The sequence below is a fragment of the Mytilus edulis genome, chromosome 5 (genome assembly GCF_963676685.1).
Source record: "Mytilus edulis chromosome 5, xbMytEdul2.2, whole genome shotgun sequence".
Lineage (NCBI taxonomy): Eukaryota > Metazoa > Mollusca > Bivalvia > Mytilida > Mytilidae > Mytilus > Mytilus edulis.
Genome location: NC_092348.1, coordinates 65,140,272 through 65,155,334, shown reverse-complemented (window position 1 = coordinate 65,155,334; position 15,063 = coordinate 65,140,272). Strand labels below are relative to the sequence as shown.

General features: G+C 30.1%; 1 protein-coding gene across 4 annotated transcripts; it reads right to left on the bottom strand.

The window, feature by feature from the left end:
- Window positions 1–5: 5 nt before the first annotated feature.
- Window positions 6–14,247, bottom strand: LOC139524237 (uncharacterized). 4 transcript variants are annotated; one of them, XM_071318907.1, is made up of 9 exons: window positions 14,047–14,247; window positions 8,835–8,981; window positions 7,591–7,689; window positions 6,470–6,520; window positions 5,043–5,093; window positions 3,924–3,989; window positions 1,962–2,012; window positions 1,030–1,095; window positions 6–573 (listed from the first exon to the last, which is right to left on the bottom strand). In XM_071318907.1, the coding sequence occupies exons 1-8, from the start codon at window positions 14,240–14,242 to the stop codon at window positions 1,040–1,042; spliced, it is 717 nt and encodes a 238-aa protein (XP_071175008.1). In that variant the 5' UTR covers window positions 14,243–14,247; the 3' UTR covers window positions 6–573; window positions 1,030–1,039. The 4 variants fall into 4 exon arrangements, with proteins under 4 accessions (XP_071175008.1, XP_071175006.1, XP_071175009.1 ...); XM_071318904.1 differs by having other exon boundaries at window positions 9–573; window positions 7,543–7,689; XM_071318905.1 differs by lacking the exon at window positions 1,030–1,095 and having other exon boundaries at window positions 8–573; window positions 7,543–7,689.
- Between the last annotated feature and the right edge of the window lie 816 nt (window positions 14,248–15,063).

Below are 15,063 nucleotides of genomic sequence, written 5' to 3'. Positions count from 1 at the left end.
AAATTACAAATAAACGCAATTACACTTAGTTTAAAACATGATATAAGTTATAAAAATAATGAATGAATAAACACAAATAAACATATTAAACAGAAGAATTAAATACTGGATAAAATAGGGAAAAAATATAGACCTCTAATGATATATTAATTTATTTTGTAAGCAGATTTGTTTGTATAAACACATTTTCTAAGTTGATATTCCTAGACTAGAAATTGATATTATCTGCATATCAATTGCACACTACATTATAACATGAAATAAAAGTTACTAATGATTTTAAAGATAAACAATCGGTTTGAAGATGTTCAACAAATACTATAAGAAAGCTATAACACTAAGTGCACATTGCACTTTTATTTTGAAAATCATATAATCTTTTAACTTTAATTAACTGAATATAAAAATAACTACAAAATAGTCAGCCCAGAAGACGGAAGGACGGTTCTTTATACGGATCCCGACAGTTGGGACATATTCCACGGATCACCTCATCATACAATTCACAAAAGGCGTGACCACGTTCACTTGCACCCGTATTTGGTGGCTACGCGCAGCTGTGTTATCATGTTTCTGTAAAATATAAGCATATTCAAGCTATCAACAGTTTAACAACTGATTAAATATATCATTACGTTTTACAAAATGATAATTTCGAATAATTCTGATTCGGTTTTCTTATTTCGTAGGAATATTTATTCCAAACTTTCATTTTCTTCATGTAAAAAGTACTTAGCTTCAGTTATGTTACCTGTATATTCCTTACGTGGTGTATTTGATTTAAACAACACTTATTTGAAATTCCTTTACGTGATTGAAAAGGTATCACAAGTAAGGCTCCTTCCGGAGCAACATATATCAATTCCGGTAAAAGTCGCGTAATTTTACAACTAAAAATTAAATTTACATCATCTTCTTCATGGTTAACTTTATAGGAATAAACTGTGATATTTTCTCTACAAAAAACAAGTCATTAGATTCAATTTGAATACAAACACTATAAATACAAATATACTGACACATACTTACCGACTAAAATTTACTGATATATCACATTTGGATCATTCACAATGTGATTCATGGGTGCATGGCCTCCTACAAATGAAATTATTTGACATCTTATTAAGATATTGAAGGATGTTATTTGTTTTTAAAGGACCGTATCAATTGAGATATCAATTATAACGATACTTTAAACAGTTTCATGTAAAATACTGAGGGATTTTCTCAGTATAAAAATAGTCAAGGAGGGAAATCCTTTATTATTTCCATCATTGATAAAAAGGTAATATTTGTTTGAATTTGATAGTAAGAATAAGTTCTTCAGCATTAAAAGTAGTATAACAAAATAACTGAACTCCAAGGAAAATTCAAAACGTAAGTTCTTTTACAAATGACACAATCAAATGCCTAAAAACTTCAAATGAATAGAAAACAACTGTAAGTTACAGTCTTAACAATTAAAACATCCTGAATGACTTACAGACTTTTAAAATGATAACAAATCTATTTGTCTTAATTAGTTAATGGGCAACAGAACGGTAACCTGGTTATGAAAAACAAATGTTTGTACCTACTGTTGTTTTTTTCTTGAGAAGGGGAATGTACCATGAAGCGAAATTTTTCCAAAGGATCCGATACAATCCATAAAATCCTTAGTTTTGATTATCTGAAACGTGCCTGTATCATATGCCTTTATGGGTATACACATGACCTGATTTTAATGTTATGAGCTATGTCTTTTCATAATCTTTATGTATTATGTAGAAATTTTTTATTATGTTAAAACATACACATTTTTCCTTATACATGTTATAAACACGACCAAATTCTGATTCCAGTGATATACAATCTATGTACTCTTGCTGATTCTTTTTTATTAATAATGTCTCTTTTATACCAGTAGATATCACGCGGTCTATGATATTCATTTACTTCAACTTCAAGCTTAAATGGTTTACCTTCAATTACGTTCTCCTCTCTTAATACATTTTCAATAGAGTATGACAGAGCTGTAAAAGAAACAAAGGTTGAAATGATTTTTTGATAATCTATAAAAAAAAAGTTTTGCAACAACGAATTGAAATTCAAATAAAAAAAACACTCAACTCTTTATTTTTTGATGATATAATTTGTTGAAATAGAACTAGTTAAACATTATTTAAATTTCACCTGAGTTTAATAAAAAAAATATCGACTCGATAAGTTATTATCTGCACATGCAGCTACTATACCGGTAAACAGTAAAACAGATGTTTTCAACACTTAAATAACCAAGTTTATAAAGTTATGTGATTGACACATTGTAATGGGTCCTGCACAACTCCTAACTGCAGCAAGATGACAGATTATCAGCATGAGAGAAGCAGGTATGTCGCTGTTGCAAGTATTGTTGGTCATCACCATTCCACTATTAAAAACCTTCCGAGATCAAGAAGGCCCCCTATGACATATGCTAGGTTAAATCAAGCATAATGAAGGTTGGTCAAAAGGAAACCCATTGCAAACAATACAATCATAAAAAGAGAGTGATTGCCATACAGGAGACTTTAAACAAGAACTGTTCCAGATCGACTCATCCTACTGGTTATCGTGCGATAAGACCATTTCGGGGACCTTTGCTTACGAATAGACATACAGTGGCCTGTATCAAATGTAGTGCAGAGCTCGCCAAAATTGGAAATTACCATCATGGAGGAAGATCCATTGTTCCATAGAATTCGGTTTATCTTCCTTGGCCCGATCGTAGCCCGGATTTCAACCATATCGAGCATATATGGGACACTATTGGGCGTAAAGTGCGCTGAAGGACACCCCCAGTTCAAACACGTCATAAAATAAAAATGCCCTTCATCAGGAATGGTTGGGGTTACCTCAACAACAAACTAGTCGCCTGGTGGCAGAAATCAGAAGACGTTAAGAGGCGGTTATCCGTCTGAATGGAGGCTGCACCAAGTACTAAGTCTTTGGCGTATTACGATCAACCATGTGTGCCCAATCAACTTAAGATTAATTTTGAAATGTCTGACATTGTAAAGTTCGACTACAGCAAACGTTGTAAAATGCATTTTTTGTACAAAAAATACTTTATTTTGTTATCAAAATTGTGGATAGATAAAACATTTTTTCATACATTTTTCTGTTCGTTTTAATGCCAATGTTATCATTAGCTACGTTTCAATATTATTTTACAAATATTTTATCGTCTTCTATCAAAAATAAGAGGCTGATTTTTCAAGGTTTAGAACATCAAGGTGTTGCAATACTTTTTACCATGTGCATATGTAAGTAACTGACATAAACAGGTTTTCATCAGAGACTAAAACATTTATGATTTGTTATTTACACCAGCATTTATTATTTTTTTTATCAAATCAATATTTATGATTTTTTATTTACAACAACATTTAGGACTATTAATTTTTGGTAAAGGTAAAGGTTAAAATACAAGTTAAATTCCGTCTCAAATTTATGTGACTGACATATAATATACATTGTGAGAAGTTGTCGTATATCATATTTGTTTGTGCTTCGTTAATTAGAAAATTAGATGGCAGATCATTAATTCATTTTGTTTAATTTGTTAATCACTTTCATAAACTTTGGGCGATATAGAGCTTGGCTTATTCTATATACACATATTTATTGTTAAAGACTCCTCCATGTATGTTGCGCTCTATATATGCGTTTTGTCTTGTTTTTTCTTGTTGTCTCATTAACGTTTATCCAATGCCTCCTTTTATTCTCAAAAAAGAAAATCCTCAAAGATGTTTTGGAGATTTGCCATGTGCTGATCTACATGTTGACATTACAATGTTTTATTTGCATATCTGCTGCATTTGCATCTGAACGAACTATTGGAAAAACTGTTTGATTGATCTTCATGTGGTCTGTTGCAAGGCTTATTTTCCAGAGGTAGTTACCTTTGCCTTGGTCGACATATATCGCATTTGGATCATTCATAATGTGATTTATAGGTGCATGGCCTCCTACAAATGAAATTGGTTTACATCTTATTAAGATATTGAAGGATGTTTAACAAAAATTAATGGACCGTATCAATTGGGATATCAATTAAAAAAAAAGTAACATTTGTTTGTATTTAATAGTAAGAATAAGTTCTATAGCATTAAAAAGTAGTATAACAAAATAACTAAACTCCAAGGAAAATTAAAAACGGAAAATTATTTTACAAATGGCAATCAAATGCATAAACACATCAAATGAATAGAAAAAAAAAACTGTTATAGTCTTAACAATTAAAACATCCTGATTGAAATATTTGTACCTACTGTTGGCTTTTTTCTGGAGAAGGCGAATGAACCATGAAGCGAAATTTTTCCAAAAGATCCGATACAATCCATAAAATCCTTAGTTTTAATTATCTGAAACGTGTCTGTATCATATGCCTTCAGGGGTATACATATAACCTGATTTTTATGTTATGAGCGATTTCTTTTTATAATCTTTATGTACAATATAGAAATTTTTTATTATGTTAAAACATACACGTTTTTCCTTATACATGTTATAAACACGTACGACCACATTCTGATTCCAGTGATATATAATTTTAAACAAGTATCTGTACTGAGTGGTCATTTTAGCCTCTGACTACTACTGATATATAAGTTCTAAAGAATGCCTCTTAGAATTCATAGCGAGAGAGACTCCCATTTCATCATATGAAATCATTTATTAAATATATGCCAATTATCTGTCCTAGACAGACATTATATTGTAATATGAATTATTCATTGATCTGCACCAATATTGTAAATGATTGACAAAAATAAACCATAAATAAAATTGAGAATGAAAATGGGGAATGCGTCAAAGAGACAACAACCCGACCAAAGAGCGGAAAGAAAACAGAAAACATCTTTTTTTGGATTTTGAAGGATTCGTCTTTTGCATACTACTTGAATACTATCTATGCACTGTTGTTGCTTCTTTTTTAATAATAATGTCTCTATCATACTAGTAGACATTACGTGGTCTTAGACAACCATTTACTTCAACTTCAAGCTTAAATTGTTTACCTTCTATTACTTGCTCCTCTCTTAATACATTTTCAATTGAGTATGAAAGAGCTGTAAAAGAAACAAAATTTGAAATGATTTGTTTACAACAACATTAAAGACTATTACTTTTTGGTAAAGGTAAAGGTTAAAATACAAGTTAAATTCCGTCTCAAATTTATGTGACTGACATATACATTGTCAGAAGTTAAATGTCATATTTGTATATGTGTTTCGTTAATTAGAAAATTCGGTGTAGATATCAGATTATTAATTTTAGTTTGATTTGTTAATCACTTTCATATACTTTGGGTGATATATATAGAGCTCGGCATATTCTATATACACATATGTATTGTTAAAGACTCTATGTATGTTGCGCTCTATATTTGTGTATTGTCTTGTTCTTGTTGTTTGTCTCATTAACGTTTGTACAATGTCTTCTTTTATTCTCATAAAAGAAAATCCTTAAAATATTTTGTGAGATTTGCCATGTGCTGATCTACATGTTGAAATTAAAATGTTTTATTTGCATATCTGCTGTCTCTGCATCTGAAAGAACCATTGGAAAATCTTTCTGATTGGTCTTCATGTGGTCTGTTTTTAGGCTTATTTTCCAGAGGTAGTTAAAATATATTGCTTTGGTCGACATACCTCATAGATTACTTATCAAATTAATAGCTAACTTGGTATCGTCAAAAATAAGGAATCTCATGTTCAGTGGTTGTAGTTTGTTTGTATGGTTCATAAGTGTTTCTCGTTTCTCGTTTTTATATATATATTAGACCGTTTGTTTTCCGTTTAATTGGTTTTACACTAGTAATTTTTGGGGCTCATTATAGCTTGCTGTTCGATGTGAGCCTATGCTCCGTGTTAAAGACTGTACTTTGACCTATAATGGTTTACTGTTATAAATGTGACTTGGATTGGGATTTGTCTCATTGGCACTGATACCACTTCTTCCTATATCTAATAACTCTGTATTGAAGAACGTAATTTAACCTATAATGATTTACTTTTACAAATTGTGACTTGGATGGGAGTTATCTCATTGGCACTCATTCTACATCTCCTTATATTTATCTAACATATTTGTCAATGGAAATCAAGAAAGGAACAACCAATGTTATGTACCATGCTACTAGTTTCCTAAATATTGCAATCTGATATACAGAGTAATTAGGACCCGACATTCAAAAACGGGAAAGGAACAATCAACTTAAAATACGGTATGAAGCAAGGATTAAAGACAAACTGGTTTATTCAAGACATCAAACGGAAAAAAGATCAAGAAATAAATTTATAAACTACAAAGCTTACACTTAAATAAGCTACAGCCGTGAATATAATTATGATGGTAATCCCTGTCTACCACTACAAAGTGATAATTGCCATCCAAAATAAATACTTGTATATGCAAATAATGTAAAATTATTAACATTTCTTACTTTCGTCTATTACATCAACAGTTGCGCTGTCTCGACCAGATTTATCTTTACCTGGATTTAAAAACAGAAAAATATATAACGTTATATTACCAGATTAAAGAAATTGTTTATAATAATTGTTTTGTGTTTATATACTAGTATTAGATAATTTATTAATCAAGATTCTGCATTTCCAATTTGAGTTTTTATAAATAAAGAAAGCAATTGAAAACGTTTGAAATAATGCAATGTTTGAATTTGAATTCCATCTATATGATTCAAAACCGTTTTGAGTTGTTTTATTATACTGCGTTGGTAAAAAAAACCCACTATGATGAGGAATGATAATAAGCATTTTGTTTACCCTTTCACATCACAATCCAATCGTGTAATGCTTTAAAAAAAAATAACGGAAAAAATATGAAAGATTATGAAACGCTTTCGGATTTAAAAAAAAGATTAACTCCAGAATTTTATCTAGTTTATGCAACACACCATATGTATCGTGACTATAAACACCTAACTCGTTTTTTTGCAGTACAGCACGAAATGTGTTGCCCTAAAGCAAATATTTAAACATAATTTATAAATATAATTACCGGTATGGCTATCTGAGAGACTAAATAGTTTTCTTGTTAACATCTACTGAATAATTGATTGATTGATTTATTATACATTTTAGTTTTCGAAATCAATTGACCTGAGAGTAGGCATATTGTACTTATTTCTTTTTTTGTAAATAATCTAAACAATATCTTAATACTAGCACAATAATATGAACAACTATTATTGAAAAATTAATATTATACATATTGTTTATTAAAGTCACTGAAATCTGCACTAAACATTTGCATTCAAAAGTTAACGTCCTAATTTAAAACACATTAGTTCACCACATTTTATCGTGTTATTTTTTTGTTAATCTTTTCTATTTTTGATATCTTTTTAATGTGCTACCATTACATGTATATTTTGTTCAAGTAATGTTTGGTTTCAGACTGAAAGATTTTTATGTGGTTTTCAAAAACGTTCATTTCACAGCGTCATGTATTATGAAAAATTTCACCAAAAGTCTAAACACTATTAATACTCACAGCAGACTTGTATAGTTAGTAGAACATATGATAAAATAAGTGTGGCACCTTCCAAATATAATGACCATCCAGCATCACTTAAACTTGCAGACATTTTATCTATAATTGCTGTTACGAATATAGTTAGAACTGCACCTTGTATCAGACCTAAAACATACAATAATTTTACGAAAAATCATTCCGTCATTATAGTCCAAAAGTACAAAAAATAAATCGAAAACAATTCTTAAACAGGTTTTAAGGTGGTACATAACACTACAGGGAGATAACTATGTAAATATCAGCTGAACGTTTTAATCACGCCTTATGTTAAGGTTATATAATTAAAAGCTTCCAAATGATCAAAATAAGTGGCTGTCAAACTGCTATATAGCTAATGAAATTTTTCCGATAAAGTGTGTGTATATTTTTGTCAAAGGGTCTTAGTCAATATTAATATGTCAAATTAATTTTTAGGAAAGTTAAACGAGCCATATTAATTTTAGTCATGGTATTTGGTACCACCTTAAGATCAATTAATATCCGTAGAAAAAAATTCTAGTTTTATCGATTGTCGGTTTCAATTTCTCTCTTTCTCGTACCCCAAGGGTCGTTCAATGTTATTTTGAGTGTTTTTCATAAGAGATGAACGTCTGTCTTGCATAAGAGGAGTACTGTAGTACGAAAATAACTCATCAGCAGCATTCGTAGATAGTACAGATGTTCATGAAAATTTTCCTGTTCTACCATTTTTTGCACAAATGATCTCTGACATTAAAAAGAATTCTTCTATCCCGCAGAAATTTAGTTTCGTGTTCATTTAACAACCACCGTTTTATAATCGTGATCTTATGAGTCATCCTGCTAGTTTATAAAAAAAAAACACAACAATTTATAAGTTTCACTCGTCTGACTCGCTATCTAAATTTACCCACATCTAGAACGCTTGAAGCCGAATATTTGAAAGTCGGGAATGTATAAGAATCATCTTATACTTATTCATATAGTGAATATATCCAGATACAGATATGTGCAAAAGGCATACTTTTTGAGGTAATGAAAACACACCTTGCTATTGATATAGAATTGTCTGATTTTCACTTTTCATACTACTTATACTAATAGTTGACTACATGTACAAATATCCAATAGTTTTAGTTTAGTTTAAACATATTTTATTGTTCAACAATGACAAATGGATTAGACACAAGTTTTTCAACTTAGTAACGTCTTGTTACTTGGTACATTTGAGATTGGGGGGAAAAAACTTAGTCTATTTATTACTGATAGCAAAGTAATAAGAAATGACTTACACCAAGAAAACATGACCAAGCTGGTACATCTACGGGTCTTTTTTCCTTTGCATCCATTACAACGTAAGGTAGAAAACATTACGATAAAAACTAAACCGATCCAACTACATGATGCAATTGAAAGATAATACACTACATCAAACATATCTGCAAAAGACAATTAAGGTTACACCGATGTTGAAGTTACTTGTCGACTTTGTTTTACCGTTGTTGTAATTAGTAAATTAAATACAATGTTAATATATTATCTCCTACCAGTTTATCTACCATATATTTTTGGTAAACCCCGTGCTTGTCCGAATGTTTCTTTTTGGTGTTTTTTTCCCAATACACAAAAAAACGAACAGCAATTTAAGTGATGTTTGTTTGCTCTTTGTGTATGGACTTTTTTCACTATCAGTTACAGCTATTTACGCATGCTGGCAATTTAGGCTTCACATACAATAAAGACGCATTTATATTGTTTGTGACTGTATTTTGACATCTAGGTTTCTATTCACTTTTTGGTGTATATATTTATAAAACTGTTTTATAGATACGTTAAGATATGTTACCCAATTGTTAGGTTCCTTAAAACAAAGTATGCAAATAATAAATAGTTTACTTACTTTACTTACTTTTACACATTGAACGTTCTTTTTAAAGAATTATGAATATTTCGAACAACATATATTTGCAAGTATGAGCAAATATTTATTAGTTATAACTGTACGTTTTCCTTTTAAGGTAGCACAATACAAAGATTTGTTCACTCCCAATCAGACAACTTTAAACTGATGTAATTCATTTCATCCTTCTTTAAATTTCATAGATGAGGTACCAAAAGAAAGAAGAAAGATTAATCTTTCAAATTGTGATAATTTCATTATGACATAATTATTACATAATTAATTATTATGTAATTAGTTGCTATATTGTGATGTCCACACTTGAATGAATTTAGCTTCTTTGTTCTTTATAGCATCCCCAAATATTTTATAGATTCTTGTACAACACAGCTTGACCTCCAAAACTGTGTCTCAGATTTCCAAAAACATCAATAGAACAAATTTTATACCACATTGAATTTAGTGATCTCTTATGAATTGATGTTGCAAACTTCATTGAAGATTTATGAGAGAATGAAATACAATAGGAAAAATCTGAGACACAGTTTTGGAGGTCAAACTGTGTTGTGCAAGAATCTATAAAATATTTTGGGATGCTATGAATAACAAAGAAGCTAAATTCATTCAAGCATGGACATCACAATATAGCAACTAATTACATAACAATTAATTATGTAATAATTATGTCATCATGAAATTATCACAATTTGAAAGATAAATCATTCTTCTATCTTTTGGTACCTCATTTATAAAATTTAAAGAAGGATAAGTGGAATTACATCAGTTTAAAGATGTCTGATTGGGGATGAAAAATCTTTGTATTGTGCTACCTTAATACAAATGTAAATGTAGTTAAGTCCTCGTCTTATATTTTTTGAATGAAATCCAAGCTATTTATTTTTTGGCATGTTCTCAGACTTTTAATGAAATATTCAAATGTAAAAAGCAGCGGGTGAATCATATTTTTTTTTTGCACCCGTGAAAGATTAAGATAAATTCAACTAACACTGACGCGACGCCAGATTATCAATACATGGTAAATGTCTTTAAACGTACTTAATGCAGAACTATGTCTGTGTGTTTGTTTATTCTGAGTTGGCCAGACGAATAGGGGAAGGGTTGAGATATCAGAAAACATGTTTAAACCTGTATAATTGTTGTTAAGGTCTAAAGACAGGGCAGTCTCGTATGGTTTAAAATAAAATAACAAATTCATTTATATGTTTCGGAGTTTAGTGTGAGGTGCATTTTTAAGGAACTATAACTACATTTTTTCAAGTGACAAAATGAAGCCCGCCTCCAGATGTTCTGTGCCTATAAGCTTTTTGTGATTCTTTGTTACATATTTGTTTGTTTTTATAGTGATTAAGATTATAACACTTTGTTGACTGCTGTAACCCTAATTTTGACATGTTTACCCATTATATCTGTTTGTTTTGTTCACACGTTTTCAATATAATGGAGTTTGATGCGACTGTCATACAAGTGAGAGGTTTTGCTATTTATAAAAGCAGGTTTAATACACAATTCAGAAATATTACAGTTGTTGTCCATTTGTTTGTTGTTTGAGCATTTGATTTTGCCATTTGATTATGGACTTTTCTGTTTGAATTTTCTTCGGAATTCAGTATTAATGTGATTTATATTTTTGAAGACTCATTAGTGGCCTTGGGCTGTTTTGGTCGGGTTATTTTCTCTTTGACACGTAGCCCATTTCCATTGTTAATTTTAGTTTTTGTTAATTACTTATTGCGCTGCATTGTAAATAAAAAAGTTGTAAAGGAATATTTTTCACCTTTATTTACCTCATATTTATATTTGTCTAATATTCAGTATTAGATGATTAAGTTTTCTTCACATTGTCTTTCAAAAAACTCAAATGTGTACTTTCTTGAAGTTATTAAATTATATTTGTTAGTTTCAACATATATAATTATAGTCCGGTTTCATCATAACTATTTGAAATCACGTCTTTGAATCATAAAATATGTATATGTAATTTTCCGTTAATTCGTAGATTGTAATTATGATACATAGCATTTAACCAAAGAAAAAAACAGTCTTTTGTTCAATGCAAGGTCGAAGATGTCAAAACTAAAGCTATAGAATTTTCTACAAGTAAAACACATGATATTAGGGGAATTGACCAGAATTGGCACAACTTAGTAATTAAGTATAAAAATAAAACCTCAAAATGTTCCACTGCAAATCGGACGAACATTCCTTATTTTCTATTCAGCTTCATAGCAGCCTTTTCAGTTGACATTCTTTTAAATTAGAATAAAATATCAAAAAGGCTTTCAAAAACTATGAATCGAACGAAATCATAATGAAAAAAGGGAACCGAAGCTTAATTCAGACAACATAAATAACATGTTATAAGAAGTCGAAAAACAAAAAATTGTCAAGTATAATATTCCGCTAAAAACACAGGGATGCATTTATGTTTCATAACACCAAAAAGTGTCCCTGTACAGAATCTATATTGATAATGTATTCATGTGTCCAAGTAGTCTTGTATTTTCGAAGATAAGAACATTTGTAACGATGTCAAGGTCACCAGTCATTCCTTGGTCAGTATGATAATCAAATAATTTTTTGGATGTTTTGTGCGAAGCAAGACTTGTGGTGATGAATTCTAAAGTCCAAAAACACTTTCTGTTTGATGAAAATCTTCATTGCAATATGTAAAGTAATGTTTTGGAATAAAATATTATTTGCAAAGTCCGTTATTTACAATACAATAACCTTTGAAGTGGTTTATAATAATGGATATTACCCCAACGTAATGAAACAACGCAAACTTTAGAAAGGGAGCGTGTTTTTTTCTATAATCCTTCTTAATGCAAACAGTTTGACATGTCAAGTTGGGACATTTATAAAATGATACATGTACACGCTAATTTCAAACAAGAGTATTTACATCAAAGTATTTGTTTGTTTTGAGATTGTGACACAATGATGACTACTGTACCCATACTTTGACTGTTTTACCTAATCTGTTTTTTCAGTCATTTTTGTAAATATAACAGAAATTGATACCACTGTCAAACAAATGAAAGGTTTAGAAGTATAAAAACAGGTTCAATCCACCATTTTCTATATAAGAAAAAGCATGTTCCAAGTTAGGAATATGACAGTTGCTATCCATTTGTTTGATTTGATTAGGACTTATATCTAGAAATCGCACCTACAATACCGTTCCCTTTTTACGAATATGACCTACCGAATAAGACTGTTTACCGGCTTTGTAATAACCTAAGCAACACGACGGGGTGCCACATGTGGAGCAGGATAAACTTATACCCTTCCGGAGAACCTGAAATCACCCCGAGTTTTTGGTTAGGTTCGTTTTGGTGTTGTACCCCTATTTGTGACACTTTGTTCACGCATCGATGTAAATATGATAGAATTTGCGACTGTCGTGCAAGTGATATGTTTAGCGCAATAAAACCAGGTTCAATCCACCATTTTGTACATTTCAAGGTTGCACTTTGTAAATACAGCTTTTTCTCATACCTCGCCTCTTTTGTGGAGATTTAGAATATTCATAGAAAATTAATTTTGTTTGCATACTGGTTCCCAGTTATGGTCTCTGTGTTTCATCTCATACAGACATTACTTGGGAATGTTACCAGTAAATATACATGTGCATATTGTTTACATTGAAATCTGTGGTAACCCTTCATTCAAGGTAGGGGTAGTTAAGAAAATTAGTGTTAGTTTAAACTCTGAAAAGTTTAGGGCATATAAACGTTGAAAATATGCCGCACAGCCCTATATTTAAACTTTGAAAAAAAATGTAGTGCATATGAACTTTCAATTCTAGGAGAAGATTTTTTTCAAAACTTCATAGTAAAAATGGTACAGTTTTAGTCGTAAAAGGAGTTCATATGGGAAATTGCATTGTCAATATTAACAGAAATGCAACCTATAAAATGCATGTACCAAATCAGGAATATGACAGTTGTTGTCCATTCTTTGATGTGTTTTATCATTTAATTTTGCCATTTGATTAGGGACTTGTATAGTAATTTTTTAGTCAAAAAAAGTACAAAAATTTAAGTATCTGTATATGAAAAGTTGGTTCTCAAAACAGTTCCCAAAACTGTAAGTCTATGTCTTGCACATGTATACTTAAAGCGCAAATAGATATGTTTATTAACAATACATGAAAACATGTATGTGTCTGTTTATGTTCATCACGTATTGTTTTTGTTGTATGTTCATAACGTTTTGTTTTTGTTGGAATGAACTATAATACAAACAATAATACGAACAAAGTTCAATATTGGTAATCATTTACGTGTTAACTTGTTCTGAGATAGACTGAGATTTAAGGGAATACGTTGATCTGTTGATTTCAGTATATCATCTGGATAAAGTATTAAAAGGTGTGATTCTCAGTAGGAGAGCTCACTACTAATATATACATGTGCTGCATTTTATTGAATAGATAATTTATGTTCGGTTAAGCTTGTCGAATAATTATTAATGTTAGAACAAAAAAATGCATGTTACTTCATTGAATCAGTAATTCACAAATACAATCAATATCTGCTAACTAATTTGTTTCATACTCCATTATTATTATTATTACTTACATTCAAGATTTGGGAGTATGTCCACAACGTTGTGACAGATGACGCCATCTTTAGTATCGTTACAATATCGCCTTAAGCCAAAATGATACCCGTTTGTCTTTATCCATTTGTTTGTAAACAGACCACATAAAAGGCCAGCCTCAATAAACAAATATCCAACTATGATTAAAATTGCATGTTTTTTCATTAACTCCATGAGTATTTATTTATTAGCAAAATGTAAAAATTCCACATTGGCGCTTAATACTGCAACTTGTATTTAAGACCATTTTTTTGGAACTTTTATAATCAGGTGTGACCCCATATTAAATATACGTCACATATTTCTTTTGAGAAGAATAAATATACAATTAGGAACAATTATCTGATCATTTAACTTATCATTAGACATTTTCAAAAAGTCGTCTATACTGATATATATAAGTACACCAATACCCAACTCTGACTGAAATATAGAGGGAGCGTATCAAAATGTCCAAATATTCTGAACTTATAATAATTGGATTACGATTCAAATTTGAATATTGAAGTATCACATCATCTATATCAGTTATGAACAGACAGGTAATGTAAAAGATACTAAAAAAACATTGAAATAAATAAAGATTTATATACTATAAATATTATAAACCAATATATTAAATGTAAATAAATATGATCATTTTAAATCTTGAGATAGCCCCTATTCAAAAAGTTTTTTCCGAATATGTCCATTTAAATAGTTATTTAAATGTAAATAATAGTCTTTTATTTAAAAGCAATACAGCTTATAAGATCAATATATACAAATATAATAACATCAATGATTATATTCATATGTGTTTTACAATTACTAATTTGAACTATTGGATTACCAACAGAGAAGTATAACACTAATTATAAGTAATGAAATACAGACATTATATTATCAATAACGAATATAATTAGTGATATACAGTTTTAAGCTGTTTTATGTAATGAGCAGACAACAATTTCAGAAATCTATAACAAGATGGGTTTTTTTTTAATAAAATGGTT